Source organism: Vulpes lagopus, chromosome 6 (assembly GCF_018345385.1).
Source record: "Vulpes lagopus strain Blue_001 chromosome 6, ASM1834538v1, whole genome shotgun sequence".
In the NCBI taxonomy this organism is placed as follows: Eukaryota; Metazoa; Chordata; class Mammalia; order Carnivora; family Canidae; genus Vulpes; species Vulpes lagopus.
Window position 1 is genome coordinate 30,685,767 of NC_054829.1, and position 26,386 is coordinate 30,712,152.

A 26,386-nucleotide genomic window follows, 5' to 3' on the forward strand; every position below is an offset into this window, starting at 1 on the left:
CCACTCTGTCCCAGGTTCTCTTAGTGTTTTGTTTTTTTAGTTTTTAAAGATTTTATTATTCATGAGAGACACAGAGACAGAGACATAGGCAGAGGGAGAAGCAGGCTCCATGCAGGGAGCCTGGTACAGGACTTGATCCCGGGACCCTGGATGAGTGCCTTGACACAAAGCCATGTTGAGTCATTTGCCCACGGTGACCACCTGATCAGAAGTGGTTGGACCTGGGATTTGCATTATCTTCTTTAGAGTCAATCTTTCCAGTGTTGGATCCTTGCTCTGTAGAGTGATCCTGAGCAAGTCCTGTGACCTTCCTATGTTTCAGCATCTCGTGTTCAACACTCCCTTCTTCCACTAAGATGAAGGCTATGAATGCTGCTTCACTTTAGAGGCTCAGCCTCGGACTCATGCTTATGGGGGGAATCCTCTGTACTCCAGATTCCAGCTGAATGTGATTATTCAGAGATTCTTTTAGCATCTAAAATATAGACAATGATGATGATAGTGACTATTTCTTACATGTTTGCTGTATTTCAAACATTAATATCATTATTTTTTTTTCATTAATATCATTATTAACATAAATTAGCAATATTAAGGTTAATCTCTTTTTTATAATATTTTTATGCTCTAATTTTACTTATTTAATTTTCATCACAGTTCTGCCTGGTGGATGCCATCATCTGTCCCCATTTTACAGATTTGAAAACAGGCCTAAGTAGGCCCGTGTGACTAGGGTCACATTCTAGTGCATCTGAGCTGGGACTGGCGGACAGCATGTTCTCAAAAGCCATTTCCCTTCTCAACACTTTGTAAAGGACATATGTACTTGTTAAAGATATAATGGAAAGATTTTAGAGGATTCTCTGTGGCAGCAGGACTGTGAGACCCTTAGAGAAGGTAGACAAAGATGCTTCTCCATGGCCAGCTCCATGGAACTCAGCCTGAGCTCAAGCACCCTCCTCCTCCTCCCCTGTCTTGATGTGTCTGTCTGTCCCCTCCACTGTATACTTGGGGCCTGGCCAAGCCTATTCACAGCCCTGAATTTCAACCCTGTTCATTAGATAGGGCTAGATATGCAGATTGGATATGGGTAGATGATTCAAGCTCAGAGAGAGGTTGAGTGGGGTCCATATTCTCTGTCAGCCCCTTCCTCTCCCCCAGCACCCTCAGAGGTTGCAGCAGGAAGAGGGTGAAATGGAAAAGGGAATCTGCAAGCACTTCCAGCAGGGACCCCAAGCCCATTTCCTGAGACCTCCCTGCATCCCTAAGCCCATTTCTGCAGCAGAGTGCATCTGCCAAAGGACCATCAGCAACTTCTTCTTCTTCTTCTTCTTCTTTTTTTTTTTTTTTTTTTAAGATTTCATTTATTTGAGAGAGAGCACAAGCAGAGAGAGGGGGAGAAGGAGAGGGAGAAGCAGACTCTCCACTGAGTAGGGAGCTCAACACAGGACCCTGGGATCATGACCTGAGCCCAAGGCAGATGCTTAACCAACTGAGCCACCCAGGTGCCCCCTATTAACAGGTTCTATCTTTTTAGACTGGGAGCTGAAGAAGGACCCAGTGATGGGGCTCTTGGAGCAAGGAGAAGGTCTGACAGGGTGAGGTGGTGTTAGGACCAAGGCAATGAATTGGCCCCCTGCCCTTCATTTGAATGAGGCTGGATGATAGCCCTTCTGGGGTGGCACTACTCACTGTGCTGGGCTGTCTGGGAGAAAGCCAAATCACAGGTGTTCTGTACTGTATATCACAATTTTAGTCCTTCCCCATAACACATCAGAGTTCTCAGACACACTGGGTGTCATTGTGGAGCTCCGGCACTAGTTTCCGAGTGGGACCCAGACAGAGTTTGGTGGTTTAGGGCAGGGAGGCGGCTGCAGGCTGGGGGGCGCAGAGCAGTGAAACCACCGGTAGGTTTCAGGGGAGCTGCTTTTCCTTCCCTGCTTTCTAAGTGACAAGCACTTCATGAGTGTTTTCTAGCTAATCCTCTTGGGTTTATAAAGTGCTTTCACTGTCTCCCTTTCACTGGTCAGGGAGCTAAAGTTTAGGGAGGGTAATCTCAAAGTCACTCAGCTGGCACATGGTCGATTTGGGCATCAAACCCAGATCTGGTGTGCCCCAACAGGCATGTTCTCAGTGACCCGGTTATCTCCACTGTGCCCTACCTCTGCTTGAGCTGCATGGGAGGTGCTCACCCGCCCCTTCAAGGCAGTCCCCTGCTGGCCGAGGATAGGAGACCCAGGGATTTAACCCAGTGCAATGCCGTGCAGCTGGAGGCCTCAGAAGCAGGCCTTTGTGCGGGAGCTGTGAGCAAACACAGGTGCATTTCTGTCTTCCAGACCTTGGAGCCTGGCTTCCCCAGGAAATGTGGCTGGCTGCTTTCAGCAGCATTTTCCTCTTGCAAAAGCAGTATATATTTTTTCAAAACCTGCCTCTTCTTCCTCTTGTCCTCAGCCCCTCTCCACAACTGAGTGATAAACAGATTTCACAGCTCCCCGCTGGGCCAAGATGCAGGTGATTCCCACCAGGACCTTGGCCAGATGGGACCTGAAACTATTCCCTGCTGTGGGGAAGGGAGGGGTGCAGGCGGGGTCCAACTCACCTTGAGTGTGTAGAAAACCTCGGGCAGAGCCTGGAAGGGAGAGGAGGGCAAGCGCTGTGGAAATTCCAGATGGTGGTAAATGAGAAAAGCCACCCTCCCCCCAGATATATACAGCATGTTGACACTGGGGTAGGTCCCAGCTGGGAGAGAATATGGAACCACAAAATAAATTCTCTTCAAGATAAATTCTCTTAATATATTTTTTAAAGATTTTATTAGAGAGAGAAATGGTGAGACAGAGAGCATGAGCAATGGGGAGAAGCAGACTCCCCATTGAGCTGGGAGCCTGACGTGGGGTTCAGTCCCAGAACCCTGAGCTGAAGGCAGACACTTAACCACCTGAGACACCTAGGCACCCCTCTAATATTTTTCGCAATAAAAAAAGTCTTTTTTTTTAAATTTTTTTTTAAATTTATTTATGATAGTCACAGAGATAGAGGCAGAGACACAGGCAGAGGGAGAGAAGCAGGCTCCATGCACCGGGAGCCCAATGTGGGATTCGATCTCGGGTCTCCAGGATCGCACCCTGGGCCAAAGGCAGACGCCAAACCGCTGCGCCACCCAGGGATCCCAATAAAAAAAGTCTTAACAAAATGAAAAGAGAGGCTAAGTAACCTCTGGTCTCCTGCCAGGTTACAGTGCCAACACTAGAGGAAGGTCACCCAGTAAGTATTCTTCCTCTGAGCTTACACTTCTGGAGGGTCCCCGAGGGTGCTATTTGGTCCATCAACCCCTTGCCCCGATAACCATCCGGCATCATCCACAGGTGCAGTTGGGGCTTCCAGGACCCCCTCACCCCTGACTTTGCATGAATTCCTCACTGGCTCCTTCACCCAGTTACCCAATTTTTCCATCCACTAGAATGTCTGCTGCATAGGACAGGGGTTTTACTTTTTTGTTCACTGCTGTGTGCCTGACTCTGTGCTCTGGGACTCTAGGAAGAGCACTGAGTTCACACCCTCAGGAGCTCCCATTCTGACAAGTGGTCAGCAAGCACCATGCAATGGTGGGATATGGGCAATGATGGAGTGGGCACAGAGTGCTTTGGGTTCTGTGCCCCCAACCCAGATGTTGTCATGGCTGGCTTTTAGGAAGGCTTCCAGGAGGAGGTGATATCTTAGCCTGATCTTGGAAGATGAGAGTGAGCTAGCCAAGCATGACATGGAGGACATTCCAGGTTGAGGATGAGTGTATATCCCCTGCCCACCCTCAGTCTGTATGCCAGTCTTCCCGAAGCTTTTGTATAGCATACACATGCCTCTTTGCTGTCACGGGAGCAGACTGATCCACAGAGTTGGAACAGTGTTTGTTGGGAGAGAGAAGTCACCTATGTTGGTGAATTCCTAGTGAAGCATGATTGATTGATTGATTGATTGATTGATTTTTAAAAGATTTTATTTATTTATTCATGACAGACACAGAGACAGAGAGAGAGGCAGAGACACAGGCAGAGGGAGAAGCAGGCTCCATGCAGGATCACACCCTGGGCTGAAGGCGGCGCTAAACCGCTGAGCCACCCAGGCTGCCCGTGAAGCATGATTTAAAGATGAGGCCCAGACTTGGGGGTATCCTAATGCTGCCTCCTCCTCCCCACCTGATGGACTGATACCATCTCTTCTTGCCCACAGGCTCTTCAACTCTTGCTTATAAACCTAAACAGCCATTTCTTTACCCCTAATGGTATGGTGTTCCTCCCTCCTGCCTGTTCTTTGCCACTTCCCTTTGTTCCCCAGGGCAAGAGGAAGTGGTGGGGGAAGGGGGTCATGTGTCTGATGACCTTTCTTAGGAGAAGGGGGAGTTCTGGGGTGGCTGCTACTGCTTGAGTAACTCACTGCTCACCATTGCAACTTTGCGGGGCGGGTGGGAGGAGAGCCGGACACGAGCTCTTGAGCCCCTGTGTAGTTGAGAGTGACATTTGGTGCATAGATGCCTGGAGTTGCCAAGAAGTAGTTTGGTTCTGAAGCTAGAGAGCCCTTCTTTCTGTTTCCAATGGAACCTGACAGCAGGGGAGCAACCCCTGCCCACATTTTGGGCGGGCCTGGGAAAAGCCTGGGAAAGCACAGGCTTTTGTTTCTGTTTTTTGAGTCGCCCTGTTCCTTGTGTGAGCCACAAGGTGGTGCTGTTGGCATGGGACTGCTTGGTTTATCCAGAAGCCATTTCAGCCATTGCTGCCCCCTATCCCCACCCTCTACCCCCTATCCTGCAGACTAGAAAGTCACAATAGAGATGGTCTTTCATTTAGTCTCCTTAGATGCCCTTTCTGGAATTTTTCCTCATACCTTTGCAGCTTGAGGTGCTTTGCACCCTGATGCCAGACCCACATAGTGAGCATTGGGGTCCTCGCCTTTCTCTCCTTGTCCTGATTCTGGGCCTCTGAACTCTTGAGTCCAGCAGGACTTAACTAATTCTTTCCCTTAGCCAGCTGCCAAATGGACCAAGATTTAATGAATTAATTTGCCCTGATTAATTAATAAAGGCTTAATCTGTTACCTCTGGGGTTTTTGTAACTGTGATGATGGAAATGAAGCCTTATTGAAGAGGTAAATTGCTGGCCCTTTGAACTGTGAGGGGAGTCACTAGAGGGTATTGTGTTGTCCATCCCACGCGTGCCCACCCACGCCTTACACACAGCAATTGGAGAGGGCATGAGGCAGGTAGGTCCTGGAGACCCACTGGGGCCCCTGTGAGGGCTCAGAGACCATGTGACTCATGGGGAGCCTGACTGCTTGCTCTTCTTTCCTTTGCCCAGACGTTCACGGCATGGTGCAACTCCCACCTCCGCAAGGCGGGCACGCAGATCGAGAACATCGAGGAGGACTTCCGGGATGGACTGAAGCTCATGCTGCTGCTGGAGGTCATCTCAGGTGAGGTGGGCCACCCTGGCCGAGGACGAGGTGCTGCCTGCTGGGTTCGGCCACTTTGGGAATGCTGCCCTGACATCTCTGCTTCTGCTCTGCCTTTGGTCATGGTGAGCTTTGGGTCTCTTGAAAGAAGTTGTGGGCGACGTGTGAATTCAGACTAGGAGGCTGGGTTTGGTCCCAGCTCTGCTGCCAGCCATCCACACGTCCTTGGACAAGTCACTGCCTTTTTGCCTCAGCACTCTCATTTGCACACAGAGGCAGTTTGAAGGGTAGTCTCAGAGCTCCCTTCCCCTCCAGAGTGCTAGGACTGCATGGTCGTCATGTAACCATGACTGACCATCTCTAAACTGTGGCTTTACTAGTCCCTCTCTCCCTTTATCTAGAGGATCCCGCTTCCTTATCTGGCTCCCAGTGTAGAATCTGGATGTCCAGAAATCTGGAGGGACAGCTCCTCTTGAATGCAGTGCTCCTCTTTCTTATGAATACCTTTCCTCCACCATTCCTTAGAGGTTGGATAGTTCGAACATTCTCATCTTGGTTTATACACTGGGTGATCTTAGCTACTCTCTTCACTTTACCTTCTGCCTTGATGCCAGTGAGTCCCAGACCTCCTCGCAGTCCAGCCTTTTCCCTCAGGCCCCATATAGACCCAGATGTCCCACAGCACCCCCTGCTCCCCAGCATGCCCAAGACTACCCCTGGCCCTGACAGATCTCTTTCCTCCTATAGTCTTTTTTTTTTTTTCCCCAAGATCGTATTTGTTTATTCATGAGAGATACAGAGAGAGGTAGAGACACAGGCAGAGGGAGAAGCAGGCTCCTCACAGAGAGCCTGTTGCGGGACTCTATCCTCGGACCTGGGATCAGGCCTTGAGATGAAGGAAGATGCTCAACCGCTGAGCCACCCAGGCATCCCTCCTCCTATTATCTTAATCTTCTTCTCCCGAACCTAATGTAGGAATTAGAGACAGCTCTTCCTCTGCTTTGCTTGCCAACTTGGCATTCAGGTTATGTTCATTCTATTTCCTTCTTCTGTTACCTTTTAACCTCTGCTGCATGGTGTCAGTGTGGGCCTGTATCAGCTCTATACCAATGATCCGCAGAGGCCTTTGACCCCCTCCCAGCTCCTTCTATACCGCCACAGTCCCATCACCCACACCGCAGCCAGAGGGGCCATCTGACGGCCCAAATATGGTCTCGCTGTTCCCTGCTTAGAACCCTTCAGAGCCTCCCCAGGGCTCAAAGCCTGCAGCCCACATTCCTTAGTATAGCTTGCAGGATCCTTTGTGAGCTGGCACCTGTTTTGTGTTCAACTGACTTCCCAAAAAGGTATCAGACCTCAGGCCCTCTGCCACCCCAAGAGACAGGCAGTCCTCACCAAGGACACGCTCTCTGCGCTTCTGCAGAAGCTCCAATTGACTTGTTCCCCAACACTTTGAAATATCCTCTTGCAGTGAAATCTGTGTGTTGTGGGGTGGGGGTAGGGCTGGGGGGTTGTGTGTGCGTGGTAGAGATCTACTGAACATGAAACTTAGCATTTTGAACATTTTCGATTTCACTAAGTACTAAGTACATTCACATTGCTGTGCAGCCACCGCCAACCATCTGCAGACCTCTCTGTCATCCCGCACGGAGACTCCGTGCCCTGGCAACAGCGACTGCCCATTCCCTTCTCCCTTGAGCCCCTGGCAGTCACCCTTCTCTTAGTCTGTTTGACTGTTCTCAGCACCTCGTATGAGTGGACTCATCCAGTATATGTCCTTTTGTGACTTATTTCATCGTGACGTCTTGCAGGGTCATCCATGTGCAGGCTCTCCTTCCTTTTTAAGGCTAATATTCGTTGCAGGTGCATACCGCATTCTGTTTATCCATTCATCTTCTTGTGGACGTTTGTGCTACTTCTATCTTGTGATTATTGTGAAAAGCACTGCTGTGAACACGGGTGTACATCTACCTGTTTGAGCCCCCGCTTTCAAGTCTTTTGGGTATAAACACAGAAGTGGAATTGCTGGATCATATAGTAATTCTGTGTTTAATATTTTTTAGCTACTAAAAAAAAAAAAAAAAAAAAAAATATTTTTTAGCTACTGCCATACTGTTTTCCTCTAACTGCCTTTCCTTTTAGAATGTCCTTCACTGCCTCCTCTTCCAACATTTCTTAGTTTAAACAAACCTAGTATTCTTTTTCATTCTTTAAAACTCAGCTCAGGGTTTCCGTCCAGGAAAGCTTTCCCCATAAGAGTGGCTGCTCAACTCTGGGCTCCTGTAACATCCCATTAATTCTTTGGTCATGTCAGTTTTCCCACAGCATGATCATTTTTGGCCCATTTGTTCTTTTCCCCATCTCACCCTGAGCTGCTTGGGGGGACGGGATGGTCTCATCTCTGTGTCCCAAATGCTCAGGATTTTACTTGGCATGTATGTGATGCTCAACAAATATCAGAGTGACCAGATGCCCTGAAGTGGGCTTTTCTGTATAACCACCACTGAACAGGTGGGCCTGTGCCCAAGGGGGACCTGTGCACGTCTGTGAAGGGGGCTTGTCTCTTCCCCTGGAGTCGGGGACATTGAGTTACTAAGATGTTGCCATTTTGTCCTCGAACATCTTTGAGGTGGGTAGAATGACAGAAGGAAGGGATGGCTGCCCCTCAAGGTCCTATAAGTGGTGTCCCTGGACTACTGACACCAGAACCCGCGGGACTGCTTCTCCACCTGCACATTCACCCCAAACTTCCTAAATCAAAAACTTAGGAGGCAGGGAGAGGGGGCTGGGTATCTGAAGTTTGAGAACTGCTGGCCTTGCTGCCTCCCCTGTCCGAATGAAGTCCTGTGCTGGCCAGTGTCTACAGTTGGGGGCTGGCTAGGGAGCCCGTGCTTGGCAGGACTAAGGGCTGAGGCTTCAGCAGAAGAGCCTTCAGGCTGCAAGGTGGGGGAGTGGGATGGGGTGTCACCTTATCCATCCTATGAGAGGGAGTCCCTGTGGCATTTCATCTGCCCAGGAGCTTGGTAGAGTACCTTGTTGGGGAGGCCAAGCAATGACCACAGCCTTGGGAGAACCACTAGTGGAAAGTCTTAATTTAATCATAAAACCCCAGCTGTGCTTCCCTGGAGCTGCCAGGCCTAATCATATCTGCGGCAGGAAGTCTGTTCTCTAGAAGTTGGGGGGCTGGGAGGCCCCCTGGAGAAGTGCTGCTCCCACATTGTGGCTGCCCTGCTCTCAGCCAGGCTACTAATGTGCTGGGTGTGGCGGGGAGGGGACGTGTGGTTAGGTGGCGCTGGAGACTGTGGCAGGTGCAAGGGTCCTGAGTCTCGGACTCCAGGATGATAGTTCTTAGCATTTTGGGGTCTCTGGCCTTTTAGAGACTCTAAAGCTATGTGCCCCTTCCCCGGCTATGGGCACACGTGTAACCCATTTTTAGTTTTAGTTTATTTATTTATTTATTTTTTAAAAGGTTTTATTTATTTGAGAGAGAGAAGGACCAGGGGGAGGGGCAGAGGGAGAAGCAGACTCCCCGCTGAGCAGGGAGCCTGCCCCTTAGTTTTAGTTTAAAAGGGGTCCCTGAGGGCCTCTGTTGTAAGTTGGAAGTGCTCACCCTTGCTGGGGTGTTTGGAGAACTGGCTCTTTGCCTGCAGCTTCTGGTCCTGGAACCTGAGTTGGAGGAGGGGGTGGGCTGCTGGTGGAGAGTTGTCTTAGAGCTGAGCCAAGGATGCCCACGAGAGGCAGCGGTTCTCGAGTAAGAGAGGAACACTGTGGGCAGCTCCACGTAAACACTAGGGAACTTTTTCAGAATATTCTAAAGTGCCCACACATCTCCCCAGGCCAAACAGTATGGATTAGAGGGGGTTGGGTGCCTTTGCGTGTGCAGTTCCTTCTGCCTTGACCGTCACTCCCTGCTGCCTCAGCCTGGCTGCCCTCCCACTCAGAGGCCCTTCCTGACTATTCCACAACTCCTTCATCCCCCACCTGCCCTCCTCTGCATCCTCTTTTTAAGCATTTATCTTTCTTGGTGTTTGCTCATGTGCGTACTTTTGTGTGTCTCTCTGTTGAAGGTCTGTCTCCTCCTGGTCCGTAAGCGCATGGAGGCAGGGAACTGTTTTGCTCACTCCTGTATTCCTAGCGCCCAGCCAAGTCCCTGACATGTTGGGCTGAATTACAGATCTGTTGGGTGGAGGCAAGTGGTAGGTTTGAGAAGTGGCAGGAAAGGCAGGGTCCACTCTCCCTGTTGGTCCCTGCTGGTGGTGGTGGTGGGAGGGGCACTCAGCTGCACCTGGGTGAGGGTATCATGAGAGCAGCCCCACTCCTGGGAAACAGCATCTGACCGCCCCCCCCCCTCCCTCTTGGTCTGTATTCAGGGGAGCGCTTGGCCAAGCCGGAGAGAGGCAAAATGAGAGTGCACAAGATCTCCAACGTCAACAAGGCCCTGGATTTCATAGCCAGCAAGGGTGTCAAGCTCGTGTCCATTGGAGCTGAAGGTGAGTGAGGCCTTCTCTGGCTGCTCCACCACACCTCACATCCTGCTCCCTGTTCTCTTGGCCTTTTCTGCCCTGACTCCTGGGTTCCCACACCCCCCGGGTGCATTTGGAAGTGGGGCTGCCAGCACCTCCATCTGGTCGACCTATGGATTCTTCATGTAACAACTACGATTCCCATCTAGTCTCAGTACCCCCCACATCTAAAGTGCCCACACATCTCCCCAGGCCAAGCAGTATGGATTAGAAGGGGTTGGGTGCCTTTGCATATGCAGTTCCTTCTGCCTTGACCATCACTCTCTGCTGCCTCAGCCTGGCTGCCCTCCCACTCAGAGGCCCTTCCTGACTATTTCACAACTTCTTCCCTGGAAAAGCAAGGGCTGGCTCTCCGGTCCTCACCTCGATGCCCACCTCCTCCAACCAAATCCTGGTGCCATGAGATCCTGTGAGTGTGGCATGCCACCTCCCTCACCCACAGGCCTGTCTGCTTTGCTGCCCGAGGCAGGGAATTCTGTTGCCTGGAGAGTGTCAGACACGGACTGGGTGGAGGATGAAGGCTGCCCTGAGGCCCCACGGAGCCCCGGAAAGACCAATGTCCAGAAGCCTTCAGGAACAACGTTCATAGCATTTCTCTGCAGATTAGCTTCTTGACTCTCTTCCTTCATTTGAAATTTTTTTTTTTAAAGCTTAATATAAATCGTTGTTAGTTTGTTCTTATTTAAAAGAGGCAGTCTTGTGTGCAGTGTGATGGCACTGAAGGATTTGGGGAGGGTGGAGGTGATTAGAACGGAATGTCGTGGCCAGGCCGTGTCAGGACTGCACCCCATGGATTCAGACGAGACTCACTGGGCACCTGCTGTGTGGTGTCAGAAATCTAGAGAAAGTACAAGTTTCTATCCGTTCGTTCATCATTGGAGGTATGTGCACGGCTGTGATCCCTGAGCACACAGGCTGTGGCAGGTACTGTGCCAAAGCCCTTTGTACCAGCGATCTCCTGGAACCCTCTCACAGACTCTCTGGTGGCTCTAATTATTATCCTCATTTGATGAGAAAGAAGCACATGCCTAACAAGATGAAATAACTTACTTAAGATCCCAGTGTTGGTAAGTGGCAAAGCCAGAACTCAGATCTGTATGATACTAAAGAAATGCCCCTGAAAAGTGGCCTCTTGAAGACGGTGGAGGACTTGCTCCAGTAAATCATAGGAGCAGATCTGTTTTCTGGTTGATGAGTTTAAAGCCGTCCCTTGCCCCCCTTTCTTTCTAGGAATTGAGGGATTTTATGTTGCTACATCAAACACAAATTTTAGCACAGTATTGGCAAACGATAGGCCGTGGTGTCAAATTCAGCTGGCATGGGTTTTCGTAAAAATTATCTGCTTTCCTGCTGCTATTGGCAGGATAGTTGAGACAGTGACCGAATGGCCTGCAAAGCTGAAAATATTTCCTATCACACTTTTGCAGAAAAAATTTGCCAACCCCTACCTTACTGGGGACACAAGCTAACACTTAAGCAGTCATGGGTGATGCCCCATGTGTCCCAGCACACCTTCAGCTGAAGCTGATGCCTTCCACGTCTGTGTGGCGCCAGCTCCTAACAGTGTGACACACACAGCAGGTGCTCAGAAAATGTTCAGAGGACTCACACATAGCAGGGTACTTGTTTTGTGAGTGGGGACATATTCTCTGCTTCTTAATAAGAAGAAAAGAGTAGTTTGCTCTGTTAGGGAAGATTAAAGACTTGGCTGAAAAAGTTTCAACTAAGCAGGGCTGGGAAACCAAAGAAGGTGGCGCTCAGCTGGTCTGGTGCAAGCTCACATGCCCACAGGCGCAGGGAAGTAAAGGATGTATGGGGGGGCAGGGGTGGTGGTAGGGATGGGTGGGGATTGTGGAGAACTGGGGGTAGCACGTCCTTAGTGGGGCACCTGCCATGCAGATCTAATCATCTGTTGGGAATACAGGTCCAGCATTGCTAGATCTTCCAGTTTTTCAAAAGAAGCCAGAAATCCAGATTTTTAGAAAGAAAAATTAAATAGCTACCTCACAAATTAAAAACAAAAACAAAACTGAAGTCCAAAGGGGAAGGTGGGAGAGAACAGCACTTGGTTCCAGCTCTTTGTCTGGCTAGACAGGATGCTGTCCCCATCTACCTGTGAGCAGGCCTGTAGGGTGACCATCACCAGCTACATTTTATAATCAAGGCAGCCGAGGTTTATTTTTTTATTTTTATTTATTTATTTATTTATTTATTTATTTATTTATTTATTTATTTATTTATTTTTGCAGCCGAGGTTTAGAATAGTCGCTAGGCTGGAAGCACGTGGTGTGGTTGAGCACGGGCTCTGGGCCAGACTGCTTCCACGTGGCAGAGCCAGGCTGAACCTGGGAGTCTGGGCTCTGGAGCTGGGGTCTGAACCTTTTCCCATCACTCCAGATGCAGTGTGTGGGGGCTGAGGACAAGACTTTCCTGTCTGCTTTTTCCTCAGCCACGGAGTGGCGGGTCAGCTTGGCTACGCTTGCTCCAGCAGAGGGTGAGGAGCAAAGACAGGTCTGGGCATAAACTCCATGCAGCACCTCGACCTTCTGGAAAGTCAGCTTAGCTGGCCACGGCTTTCTAATTTTTTTTCTTTTTCACACAGGCCTCGCTTCTCTAAAGATTTGGAAAGGCTCCTTCAAAATGAGATAATCCTTCTCTTCTCACTGCCCTAGGGAGTCTGTGCGTTAGGCTGAGTCTTCCGCTTTGAAATCACCTCTCCTGTTTCATACTGAGTGCTAAGATCATGCTGGGGTGACTGCTCTGCTGTGCCAGGAAACTGGATGAGGCCACAAATGGGTTTTGTTTATTTTAATGAAATGAAGTTTACTGCTCTAGACTATAAAATAAAAGGCAGTGGAGCAGATCACTTGGAATGAGCTCTCGTAGGGGTTGGGGGGTGGAGAGATGCTGCTGGTTACCCTGAAGAACATTCTGGGCTGAGGGAAGTAGGCCCAGCGTGGGCAAGACCTCACGGTGGGATTATCACAGGGGGATTATCACATGGTGCAGGACTAGACTCTCATGAGCCCCTAAGGGGGCAGCGCCAGGCCCGGGAGGCCCCGTGGGCAAGCTGATTCTGGATAACGGGAAGGACCTATGGGCATGGAATGGAATGGGTGCCCTGGAGGGGTATATGGCCCCTGTTCCTGAAGGTGTTCAGGTGGAGGCTGAGGGCAAGGGACCTCTGTACATCCAGGAGGGATTAGAGTAGATCCTTGGGCTTTCCTGTACTGCACTTGATTTAGAATGTCTAGACTTAGTGGAATTGAGACTTGACCTAGGTGAGAGGTTGGGATTTAACTAACTAGGTGAAAGGACCAAGAAGGTTTTTTTTATCTTAAGATCTTTGGGCAGGGAAAGTCTGATGGCTCTGGGTGCCAAGAGCCTGGGTGTGGTCTTGAAGATTTATCCCCTGTCCTCAGGGCGGAGGGATGGTGGTGCAGTAGCTAGAGCATTGGTCTGCAAGCTGGTTAACCCGGGGGGTCTGGTTTCTGTTGAGGGGGAATGTCTTCATTCTCTGAATCATGTGCAGGTGACTGCACCCCTGGAGTGGGGGCAGGGGGTAAATAAAGGATGCCAACAGCTTCTTGGCTAGCTATAGACCAGGAATGGCAGAAACATGCCCCCCGACCCCCGCTACCTTCTTCCCGCACGCACATCAGACATTGTAGTCTATCCTCATGTTTCTTTCACATGGCCCAGCTGTGGCCGTGGGACCTTCCTTTTAGACTCAGCATGCCTGGCAGCCCCCTGACATAAGCTGCTGGGAGGTGGCGTGTCCCTGCTCCAGACATAGATGCCTGGGAAAAGGATTTGTCCTGGGGGTCGCTTGGGAGGCTACGCTCTGGGTGTGGGACAAGGAGCCAGTAGGCCCCGAGGCTAGGGTACGGCGTGGGTGTCAACACACCCCACTCTTTTTGCCTGTACTTGGCTCTCCTGTTTCTTGCAGGATCTGGTATGAGTGAGAATTCAGTGAGCAAAAATCCTGGCGGTTTCTGGGGAAGGGAGAGAGGAATAAGTATGCAAGACCCAAAAAAGAAGCCACTGTCTTAGTGCTGGGGAGGGCTGTGAGCCTAAGGCCAGCAGGAGGCCCAGGTATTTGGCCTTCGAAAGTAGGGCAGAAGAGGGGACCACAGGATGGGGGCACAGGCGGGGGCCGGGGCTGCAGTCACACTCTTGGAAAGGTCCGGTGGCCCCATTTTTTTAATGCCTCTTCTAGACCTTAAAAAGATGCCTCCTGTATTGAAAATGTCCATGAAATTTAAGTCTTGCATTTTCTACTCTTCATATCATAAAGATTTCTCCAAGTCATTAAAAACGTGTGAATGTCATTTTTAGTGGCTGTGTTAATTGTTGAGCACAGCTGTGCTCTGTTCCAGACCCGAGTCCTTCCCTGGAGGAGCCTGAGTGCAGCCCTGTTCTCCCAGCCACAGGCCTGGGTAACCTCTGCCTACACATGTGTAGTGCCCTCCGGTATTCATTCGTTCATTCATTTATTCAACAGATGTTGATGGAAGGTTTTCTTTGTGCCGGGAGCTATGCTGGGCTCTAAGCAGTGATGTAAAACAAAAAAATTGTTCCCCTCATGGAGCTTATGTTCTGGAAGTGGGGAGAGAGAAAATACACACGCATGCACACACACACGTGTCAGATGGAGAAGAGTCAAGCAGGGAGTAAAGTGGGAGGTTTCCAGGAGCAGATGAAGAGCAGATGGAGGGAGGTGAGGGACAGTGGATACCCAGGGAAGAGAGAGCTACGGGGAGGCCGTTTAACTGGAGGAGGTGGGGCCCCCTCCACTATCAGAGCCTCACTGGCCATTGGCTTTGACTCTGAGTAAGATGGGAAGCCATGGGGGTTCTGAGCAGAGGAGTGATGGGGGCAGGGGATTTACTCCGTCACACTGGTACTTGGTATATTCGCGGTTTCCAGCTTGAGGCCATGACAGGCTCTTTTATATGGCAGCCGTACCCTGCATGTCAGATTATTGGCTAGGCATAGATTCGTAGAGGTAGATTTCACTGTCAGAAAGTCAAACAACTTCAAGATGCTTGATCCTGTTGCTAAATTATTTCCCAGAAAGTGTATTGTTGTTTTTTGTTTTTAATAAGATTTATTTATTAGAGAGCAAGCGAGCCTGTGAGCGTGCATGAGTGAGAGGGGCAGAGGGAAGGGAGAGAGAATCCAGAGCAGACTCTGCACTGAGCATGGAGCCCACATGGGATTTTATTTCATGACCCTATGGTCACGACCTGAGCTGAAACCAAGAGTCTGCCGCTTAAGCGACTGTACCACTCAGGCACCCCCAGAGAGTGGTTTTTTGTTTTTTAAAGATTTTATTTATTCATCACACACACACACACACGCACACACACACACACACACACAGAGAGAGAGAGAGAGAGAGAGAGAGAGAGGGGAACAGGCATAGGCAGAGGGAGAAGCAGGCTCCATGCAGGGAGCCTGATGTGGGGCTCTATCCCAGGTCTCCAGGATCACGCCCTGGGCTGAAGGTGGCGCTAAACCACTGAGCCACCTGGGCTGCCCGTTTTTTGTTTTTTTTTTGAAATCAATTTACACTTCTAGCCACAGTGTCGTAGCTTGTTACCATCAACACACATTAAAGTGTTTTTAACTTTGCTAATTTAATAGCTGGGGAAATATCTTCTTTAATTACAAGGGAGATTGAGCATACTTATAAATTGGTTATATTTTGTGTTTTGTGAAGTATTTATTCAGGTCCTTTGCCTATTAGGAATTTAGGCTTTTTTCCTCATGAATTTATATAAACTGTTTAAATGTTATAGATACAAGACCATTGGAAGTTACAAATGAAAGGGCATTTTTAAAAAACCAAATCATGGGGCACCTGGGTAGCTTAGTGGGTTGTGTGTCAGCCTTTGGCTCAGGTCATGATCCCAGGTCCTGGGATTGGGCTCCTTGCTCAGCATGGAGTCTGCTTCTCCCTCTCCCTCTGCCACTCCCCTTGCTTATTCTCTCTCTCTCAAATAAAATCTTTATGAACTGATTCTTAACTACTACCTGCCTCTGTGTCCTCCCAGCATGTTCTGCAATGTGCTACCTGGCTGTTGTACATCTTCAAGAAGACGGTTGTACCCTACTCTGTTCTCTGTGTCTTATCCAGTTCCTCCCACTCAGATCTGTGCCCTGCTGGTGTCTGGGGCTCTGGGACGGGCTCTGAAAGGCCCTTGTTAGCAGGAAGAGTTACATCCTGTCTCCTGTCCAACGTGGTCACCTGTCCACCTCAGCACCCTAGCACAGGCTCAGCAGAGTCACCTGCCTCACCGGGAAGCAGCGGCAGTGCTCTGTACCTTGTTGGATATATAGCAGCATGCGGTGTTGCCCTCCCTTTTGAGAAAGGGGATGAGATCTTAGAATGTAGTTTCTTTAGTAGAATCTACTTTTGCTTAAGACACTTGTTGGAAGCAGACCCTAGTGAATATGGGCTCAGGATATCGGGAGTTCCTGGAAGTCACCCCTTCTCATGGTTCTTTTTGTTTTTTTTTTCCGATAGTTAGTTTTTCAGGTTGGAAAAAATATTATATTCTTTGGATGCCAGACTGTTAGCTGAGAGTACCTTGCCATGGGGCTGAGTTACTGTCTCCTAGTTTGGAAGCAGGTGATGGCAAGGAGTCTGCATTTGATTGTCATGGGCTTAGCCCCCAGGATCATAAAGGACTCCATGTCTTGGGCTCCTTAAGGACAGGTACTTATGTTCGTATTCCCTGCTTCTGGGCTTGATACAGAAAGAAAGAAAGAAAAAAAAAAAAAGAATTACTTCATAGAATTTATAGCATTTTAAAAAAAATCTGAAGTGTTGCTTAGACTGAATTTAGTGGGTTATCTCTTAACTGTGATCTGGAAGCTGTTGTTTGCTTTTTTTTAAATATGTATTTTGATACCCAAGTAATGCCATGGGGTTGATTTGTGAGTTAGTAAATCCTTCAAGATGTCAGTTTACAAAGCTTTGTTGGATTGATTGCTTTCTGTTCCCTACACTGGCTTTTTGCGTGTGGATGGCTAATTTGAGAGCTGTGATTACCCAGACTTCCCCAACTCACAAAGTTGCCAGAACATTTGTGGTGATTTAGAAACCTCTCCCTCTTCTCTATCAGGCTGTTGAGGACACCCCCTTCTCTCTTGCCTTCCTTAATGTACCCAGAGAAATTGGTCTCTCCTACCCTGTGTCCCGGATCACCCCCAAATAGACTTTTTTCCTGGCACCTGTGATGCCTAATAGTACTTTTAAAAACATTCTTACTTTTCCTTAGAGGTGTAGCTGTGTGGTCTTTGATTTCTGTCTCTGTACTCTCAGTGATGTGGGCACTCCGGAAATTTTAACTCTGTCCCTGCTAAAAGCCATCCTAACATGTCCTGATGCCATTTCTCTAGAAATCGTGGATGGGAATGTGAAAATGACTCTGGGCATGATCTGGACCATCATCCTCCGCTTTGCCATCCAGGACATCTCTGTGGAAGGTGGGTCTTCTGCTCTGTGCCTTTAGTCTCCCAAGCTCCCTCCTCTCCCCTGCCCTCACCATCCTCCTCCCTGAGCTCAGCCTGGAGAATTCCCTGACCCCAGGCAACAGGGGCCTAATTGTGGGCCACATCCTGGGCTTCTGGCCCATCGCTGGCATCTGCCTCCCTCATCTGTAAAGAAATCAGAACTGCTTAGGTGCTGGTTCCCACTGGTATGTTGGCCCCAGAGAATCCTCCTCACTTTGGGACACTAAGGTGCTGTGGGAAGTATTGGGTTTTAGGTTGTTCAATCCAAAAGGGTAGGGAAATAGCTTAGTAACCAGGAGAGAGTGTCTCAGGATTCCGAGTCTACTCCAGGGTCTCCACTTTGCTCCCATAGTGCCCTCTGGTGGCCACTTCACAGATCTTTGAGAGGCCATGGTAGTCTGGGGCTGGGATCTTTTTAAACTTTTGGTTCCAAAAAAAAAAAGAAAAAAGAAAAGAAAATAAATAAACTTTTGGTTCCACACTCCAGCAGTTTTTGAGCTTTCTATCTGATATGTGTGTATTTATTTTGTAATAAGTTATATTAGTATATTGATATTCATATTATGAAATATACACACCAAAACAAATTTTAAAAAGGTGAGATGGAGATAATATTTTAAAATATTTTGTATTCATGGGGCACCTGGCTGGCTCAGTTGGTGGAACGTGTGACTCCTGATCTTGAGGTTGTGAGTTCAAGCCCCACACCCGGTGCAGAGACCAAAAAAATAAATATGTAACCTAAAAAATATATTTTTGTTCATGGTCATGTCCTGTGAATCTTTTTTTTTTAATTTTTAATTTTTAATTTTTATTTATGATAGTCACAGAGAGAGAGAGAGAGAGAGAGAGGCAGAGACATAGGCAGAAGGAGAAGCAGGCTCCATGCACCGGGAGCCCGATGTGGGACTCGATCCCGGGTCTCCAGGATCGCGCCCTAGGCCAAAGGCAGGCGCCAAACCGCTGCGCCACCCAGGGATCCCTGTCCTGTGAATCTTAAAAAGATTTTTATTCAAAGTAATTTTTTTGATGGGAAGAATGTAGAATAAATCACTTTCTTATGGAAATTTTGGTTTGACACATGATGATACAGCCATCTGAAGTTTGGATTATAGATATATGGTATTTAGGGTGGAAGTGGCTAAAAAGGTGTCCACTTCATATATGGTGCTAGTTAGTAATGGTGAATATAAATCCACTTTCAAATTGCCTTCTTGATGAGATCAATTTGATTCTTTGGGGCTGTTGTCATTGTTTTAATCTTGTAATATAGCTGATGAGCTTGAGCTGAGTAGAAGCATTAGCTTTGCTGATTTTTTTTGTTTTGCTTGCGCTGGAAACATTATCTTTGCAGAAGTCATTTAATGTCATTTAAAAGTCCATTTTGTAAATTGAGAGTAAATGAGATCACCCAGGAACCCTCTTTGCTGGGTACCATATCTGCAGTTCACAGATGCGAGCCCATGGGGGCAGTGTGGTTTGCAACCCTTCTGGGCTGGGAGCTCCTGGGGTCCCCTCGGATACCTCCTTGCTTTATTTTACAGACACGGGTCTGCTTCACACATACAGCAATGGTATCAATCCATGCATTAAATATAAAGGAACTTTATTTTTTTAGATCCTAATGCTTTTGCCCCACATGGCTGTGTGTACTCTGCACAGCCTGTAGACCCCTGCGTGGAGATTCCAGGTCTTTAGATTTTATAGGCCAATCAAACATAGACCTCACATAGGTTGCTGATTTATTTTGTAGCGCTACATGTCTTTGAATAAAGGGGAATGATGGGGGAGGTATTCTGAAAGTTTGAAAGGCCATTACCTCAATATTTAAATGTAATGTGGCTAGCTCATAAAAGCTGCCTGTCTTACTTTTTTGTTTCTCAAATAACTTCTCAAACCTTGTTGAGGAAACTCTTAGTGGCCCTGTAGCCCCAGGGTTGGAATCTAGGGGTCTCTAGGGGTCTTTGTAGGGACCCCTCATGTGAACAAGCAGGGACCTCGTGGTCCTGGTGGGGCTTCCTGTGAGCCAACAGCCCCTTTCTGTGCTGAGCCAGCCCACTGACCTCTCCGCCCGTCATCCCCCTCCTCACAGAGACTTCTGCGAAGGAAGGGCTGCTCTTGTGGTGTCAAAGAAAGACAGCCCCTTACAAAAATGTCAACATCCAGAATTTCCACATAAGGTGAGTGGCTGGGGGCTGAGGGGCTCTTGTAGAACCTATGCTGTTCCCCTAAGACCCCTCGGCCCCCTTGGCTGGGTTAGTCTCAGCTCTAGAACAGAGCAGAGGTCCTTGGGGAAGAAGTTGCTTTCTAGGGGAGGTCCACAGCCCCTGCCCCCACAACACTCCTCTCCCAGCAGTGCCTTTGATATGGTTGTGCTGCTGTGTATGCTTTTGCTTGATGCTGGAGCTACTGGGGAGCTTCCCAAGGGGACTGTCCAGGAAGTTCCAGCCTGGAGCACTGGAATAGAGCAGGGGGTGCACAGACAGAGACCTTGGTGGAGAGTAAGTTGGATGTGGTAGGTGTCTCAGCTTCTCAGGCCCCACAAGATCCTGACCCCAGTGCCTGGGATTGTGGCAGGAAGAAATGTTTCTTCTCATCCTGTCTTCCCCTCATTCCTGCTCCAAAGCACTCTGTGGAAAAAAGGAGGACCCCCCCCCCCAATTCTCTTTTAGGGCTTTCCCTCTTTCAGAGTTCTGTCCAGCCCCACTCACCAGCTTGCCTCCCACCTTCTCTCTCCCTCGGACAGCTGGAAGGACGGCCTCGGTTTCTGTGCCTTGATCCATCGACACCGGCCTGAGCTGATTGACTACGGGAAGCTGCGGAAGGTACGTGTGCTCGTCTGACTTCCCAGGCCACTGTCTTAGTGGGTGGGAGGGTCCCTGCACTCTAGTTCAGCTGCCTGGCAAGGAAGAAAATGAGGTTGAGAAGCCCCTGACTTACATGAGAGCTGTGTGGCCAAATCAAACAGAGCCGAGGCAGGAAACCCTAGAAGTGGTAATTACTTTTCTTTCAGAGGCGGCATCCCATACCTTCATACTGTTTGCCTGATGCACTTCAGTGACTGTGGGCATCCCTGCGTCAATGTGGTGGCAGCCAGTGAATCCATAGCCATTTGCCACCCCCTATAAAGTGGGGCCCTGCTGCCTGTGGCTGTTCAGTCCCGTCCCCCATTCCACGGACTGCAGGGGTCTTAGTCATCTGGGGGGTGAGAGCCTAGGCGCCTTTGCTACTCGGCCAGCTGCCCACCCTGTGTGTCTTATCTTTTTTCCCTGTTTCACTGCGTTTGTCTCTCCTCTCCTTAATTTAGTTGCATCAGCAAAATCCAGCCCAAATCCTAGCACAGACCTGGTCTCACTGAATTGTGAATGCTTTCCAGAAAGCACGGGTTGCCAGAGCTAGCTGGCATTTGGACACAGGAGAGAGCTGTGGGGCTCTGGCTGGGAAGCTCTTCCTTCCCTCTGTGGCCTTACGTGGGCAAGGGAGCCTGGCTGTCCCTGGAAATTGAGCATGGCCTGTGGGTGTAGCCCGGGGCCTGAGGGCTACTTGAGGTCCTGGACGGAAGTGACTTTCACTGCTTGGCATTGTCTTTTTTTTTTTTTTTTTTTTAAATCATTCTGGAAGCTGTCAGAAACTTTCCCAGAAGGACTCCACCTTCTCTATTTTGAGTAGTTTCTTCCTGAAAGCATCCTGGATGAATGTTATTTATTTCTTTGTAACCTTGTGATTCTCATCTTAGCAAATGAGGAAACTGAGTCCTGGGCTGACAAAACCAGGTTGCTTTAGGTTATTCTAGAGAGCCAGGAAATAGTGCGGGAGGCCCAGCAAGGAGCTCCCATCCCTACGTGGTGGTTTTTTCCCCACGTTAGAAGAAATTCTTTTAATCGTTGTAAAGCACACGTAACATAAAAGGTAGCATACATGAAAACACAAAACATATATGATGTAAAAACCCAAGCCATGCTGAGGTGTCCAGGGTGGTGGCAGGGGTGCATTCCCATAGGTTGTCTCCTCGGCTCTTCATCCTGTACCACAGGGCCTCAAAACTCACAAAACCATCATGCCCCACTCCCCACACTGCGAGCCCCCAGCAGCCACCATTCTACTTTCTGAGTCATCTAGACGCATCATATATAAGTGAATTGTACAGTATTTGTGTCTGGCTTGTTTCACTGAGCTTGTTTTCCAGGTTGACCCAGGTGGTAGCATGTGTCAGAATGTTCTTCCTTTTGAAGGCAGGATAATGGTCCACTGTGTGGACACCACCCTGGTTAGTCTGCTCATCTGTCACTGGGCAGTTGTGCTGTTTGCACCCCGCGGCTCTTGTGAATAATGCTGCTGTGAATAGGGGCGTCCAGCTATCTCCTGCAGTCCCTGCTTTCCATTCTTTGGGATATATACCCAGAGGTGGGATTGCTGAGTCATGCGGCAGTCCTGGGTTTAACTTGAGGACCCTCCCTCCTGTGTTAATGTTCCATAGCAGCTGCACTGGTTTACCTGTCCCACCCATGGTGCCCATGGGCTCTCATTCCTCTGCATCCTCCTCAGTCCCCAGTCTGTGTTCTAGAGATGGTGCCAGAAGCCAGAATGGTCCAAAGGCTGTGGCCGTTTGAAGGAGCCCCCACATTTCATGGACCGTGAAGCAGCAGAGGGGCTTGAGGTTTCCCAGTGCACCTCCTAATACCAGAGGGGAAGTGGAGGCTGGGTTACTGATCAGCCCCGCCCCACCCCTGCCAGCTGCTGGGAGAGCTGCAACTGGAAGTCAAGACCAACAGTGCCCAGGCCTGTGGACTCTTCTCAGTGTGTATATCTGAGCTGTTCCTTCTTGGGCTGTAGGCCAGTGTTCTTCACCCTGTTTCTCTGACAAATGAGGCCTGGAGGAGGAAAACTGGCATTGTAAATGCCCACCCAGCGAGCCCTAGGGGAGAGAGGACGGTGGAAGTCTTCTCTGTGCCCCCATCTTTGAAGACCAGTTGTGGGTTACCGGTGACTTCTTAGGCCCTCCCCCCATGCCTTCATCCTCTTCTTCCTCTAGGACGACCCACTCACAAATCTGAACACAGCCTTTGATGTGGCAGAGAAGTACCTGGACATCCCCAAGATGTTGGATGCTGAAGGTAAAAGGTGTTTTCCTTCTGTGCCTCTGGCTCTTCTCTCACCTCTCAGAGAGAAGAGGGATGGGCCTCAACGGCCTGAGGTGGGGAGGGAAGAGGCCTGGCTCTGGGACCTCATCTGGAGAGCCCGAGGCAAGGGGCACCCACCTGTCAGGGATTCCTCAGTTCCCTGGGGTTTGGAGAGGAGGCTAGCTCGCGATGGGAGCTGGCTGGTGCCTTTGAGGCTGCTCTGCATTGACCGCCTCAGGGTGGTTCTCGTCTCCATCTTGGAATCGGGGTAGTGGGTGCTGGGATGGAACACAGCAGTTCCTTGTTGTTGTAGGGGAGGGAAGAACTCCTTTCCCCTACCCTCTCCGGCTCTCCAGCTGGGATCCTGTGAATTAGACTGGCAAAAGACAGATTAACCAGAGAAAAGCAAACAGAAGTCTATTCACATGTCCATACACATGAGAGCTCTCAGGGTACTTCACAGGGTGGTTAGGAGTTTGGGGTCTATATCCACACCTGACTTGGAGGGGAGAGGGAAGGGACAACCAGCATTTATGGAAAAGCAAAGTACTTTTTAGAAAGATGAATGGGCCCTTAGGGGAGAATAGGAGGGAGAGGTGATAGTTTGTGACAATGTCTGTCTGGGACCATTTTCAAATATATGCCAAAGCTGGAAGACTAGTCTATGAACTTCCATATACCCATCATGCCAATAAAACAATTACAGACTTTGCCACTTCTTTTCCCCTTTTGTTTTCTTAGGTGAAGTATTTTATTTTATTTTTATTTTATTTTTTAAAAGATTTTATTTATTCATTCATGAGAGACACACAGAGAGAGAGGCAGAGACACAGGCAGAGGGAGAAGCAGGCTCCAGCTCCATGCAGGAAGCCTGATGTGGGACTTGATCCCGGGACTATGGGATCACGCCCTGGGTGGAAGGCAGGCGCTAAACTGCTGAGCCATCCAGGGATCCCTTAGGTGAAGTATTTGAAAACAAATCGCAGACATCACAGCATTTCACTACTACATACTTCAGAATACATACCTTAAAAATATGGGTATTTTCTTATGCAACCATGAAACAAATTTCATGCTTAGCAAGTTGACTGTTACCCCTTGATATATCTACTGCCCAATTCAAAATCAAATTTTTTCCAGTCATTTCTTTTGTGAGTTAGTTTGTTTTAATCACGATCCAAATAAGGTCTGCATGTGGCGTTTAGTTCTATTTCTTCAGTCTTTTCCCATCTGTAGCACTTCCCTCCTCCTTCCGTTCCTTTTTCTTCCTGCCATTGAACTTGCTACAGACACCGGGCCAGCCGTTCATGGAACGTTCCATATTCAGGGTCTGTTGTTTGTTTCCCTGGGGCACTATTTTTCTCCACTGTCTATCTCTCATGTTCCTGTACATGCAGATTGATGCCAGAAGCCCGTAGGACTCAGGCTCAGCATTTGGGCAAGAGGACTTGGTGGTTCTATAAACTCTCCACGTCACATCAGGAAGTGCATCATGTGTTCACCAGCTGGCTTTTAACTCCAGATTTTTCTTGACAGATATTGTCGGAACCGCCCGACCGGATGAGAAAGCCATCATGACTTACGTGTCCAGCTTCTACCATGCCTTCTCTGGAGCCCAGAAGGTACCAGGGCCCCTGCCCCTTCCTTGCGTGGCACACCTCATGCCGGGCCCCAAACCATGTGCCCCTGCCCCACCCGCCTCTCCCCGGCAACAGGGTCTGGATGGTCTGTCTCTTTGGTAGAGTCAGCTCCCGGTGCCAACGTGGCGTGCTGCTCTTGCTCGGCTCCTCTCCCACCCTGCATCTCTGCTCCTTCTCTCCTCTTCCTCTGCAGTCTCTGAGAAGACTGGGCTAGAGCTCGCCTTCTGGGGCCCAGAGGGCTGGCTTACGCAGGAAGAGCTGCATGTGTGAAGTCAGCCTGGGGGTTCTGGATGCCTGCAAGGCGCAGTGGGCAGCAGCTCCTCTGTGCTCACCTTCGTTGAAGCTACAGGCATTTAAAAGAGCCGCAGGGCTTCTCCTGGGGAGGCATCTCCTGTCTTCACTGACCTATTTTACAAACATGTCACAAAGTTCCCACCTTTCTCCCACTCATGGGCATGATTTAGCAAATCTGTCCACAGCTTTTTGTGGGTTCCTGGTACCTTCTATATCCTTCTATATCCCCTCCTTGGAGGTGGGGGCAGGGAGGAGGTGGGCAGCTGTGAACCCCTTCAAATACCCTGGCTCAGTTTTGCTCAGGGAGGGAGGCCTGAGTTCAAAGTCTGGTTGTGCAGGTTCTGCACTGCACAACTAAAGAGCACCGATCACACCACAGACATTAAAGATTTGAATGTGTTGTTGTGAAGCTTAGCTCAGGCAGCAGAAGCCCCTCTCCTAGACCCGTCGCACAGGCAGGACCCTGGAAACACAACATGCAGGTAGACATGACCACAGACCGCAGGCCGGGCCTTCATGATTTGGGGCTGTGGACTTGTCACATCACATGGATGTGCTAGGCAAATTCCTCACCCTCTGCATGGAGTCTGAGTGACCTGTCTCCAAATGCATGATGGGGGTGCTCCCCCCACCTCCGCCCAGCCTTCCCCTCTGCTCTTCCTCCCCCTTCCCCGTCTTAGCTTGTGCTCCCTCCCCTCCCCTTACTCCTCCCACCATCTCATTTTTCCTCTTTCTGCCCATTCCCTCATTTGCTGCCCATGCAACTGTCCTGTGTCCTCTCCGTCCACCACGGCTGTTTGGGTTTATTCTTGCTGCTGCCGCCCTTTCTCCTCTCAACCTCTTCTCCTTCTCTGTGCAGATGTGTAGGCACGCTAAGGCCGGAGGGGAAGGCCATGTGCCCTATTGTTTCATGTCACTGCCACGCCTTCTCGGGTGCGCGGAAGGTGAGCTCCCCCTCGGCCTCGTCTGCTCTCCCCGCCACCCTCCGCCCGCCTCTTCAGTCTTCCCTGGATGCTCTGGCAACGTCCCGTGGGGCCACAGCCCTGCAGTGACAGGAGGGGCTGGAGAAGCCCCTCTGCCTCTTGGAGGAGGGCAGGGTGCTCTCTGAACCTTGGCCAGGACACCGGAAGGTGCCGGAGAGCCCCAGCCTCTGGCCGGCCCCCCGTGTTTCTGTCCGTACGCGCTGGCGGCCACGGATGGGAACGAAGCCTGCGGTCTCCGCTCCTTCCCTGGAGCCTGAGTCAGGAGCCCTTATCCCGAGCAGTACAGCTCTTGGCTGTGCTTCCTGACTGTTCCCTTAAAGGTTCAGGACTCCTTCCTCTTCTCCCCTCCCTGCTTTGGCCAGCCCATCCTCTCAAATGACCCAGCAGAAGGGCAGGGAGAAATCTTCCTGCCGTCTTCCTGGTGTCCGGGCCGGGGGCTCAGAGCCCTTCCCAGCCAGGCCTGCCATGGACGTGGTGCAGGCCACACGCTCCGCAGCGGTACCCTGTGTCCACTGTAGACCGTGGAGATTTGAATATTTGTTACTGAGGTCCTCCTGCAGATGGCAGTAGAAACATCCTCAAACACAGCAGTATGATAGTTTTCCAATAGAGGTGCCTTGGGAAGAGGTGCCTCTCAATCACACAGAAACACCGTGTGAGCTAGTAGCAGCCCTGTTCCCTGGCCAGATGGGCACCCAGAACTCTCCCTGCCTGCCTTCCGGGCCTCACCTTGTACCCCCTGAGACTGGAGAGCTGTCCTGTGTGCAGGCTGCCTCACAGGTGTCCTGGCCCTCCACCCCCCTCCAGCCCCTTCCAGCCTCTTCTCTGGTCTGCTTCTGGCTTCCTTTCTCTATCGCATC

At 49.8% G+C, this 26,386-nt stretch overlaps 1 protein-coding gene across 3 annotated transcripts in view; it reads left to right on the forward strand.

Moving 5' to 3' along the window:
- The window catches only part of ACTN1 (actinin alpha 1), a 96,005-nt gene that overhangs the window by 47,603 nt on the left and 22,016 nt on the right, over positions 1-26,386 (forward strand). For all 3 annotated transcript variants that reach the window (XM_041758689.1, XM_041758687.1, XM_041758688.1), the window contains exons 2-8: positions 5,349-5,463; positions 9,813-9,932; positions 17,376-17,462; positions 19,582-19,669; positions 20,236-20,314; positions 22,522-22,603; positions 24,146-24,231. In XM_041758689.1, the coding sequence (XP_041614623.1) occupies positions 5,349-5,463; positions 9,813-9,932; positions 17,376-17,462; positions 19,582-19,669; positions 20,236-20,314; positions 22,522-22,603; positions 24,146-24,231 (657 nt within the window). The remainder of the gene's footprint in view (positions 1-5,348; positions 5,464-9,812; positions 9,933-17,375; positions 17,463-19,581; positions 19,670-20,235; positions 20,315-22,521; positions 22,604-24,145; positions 24,232-26,386) is intronic.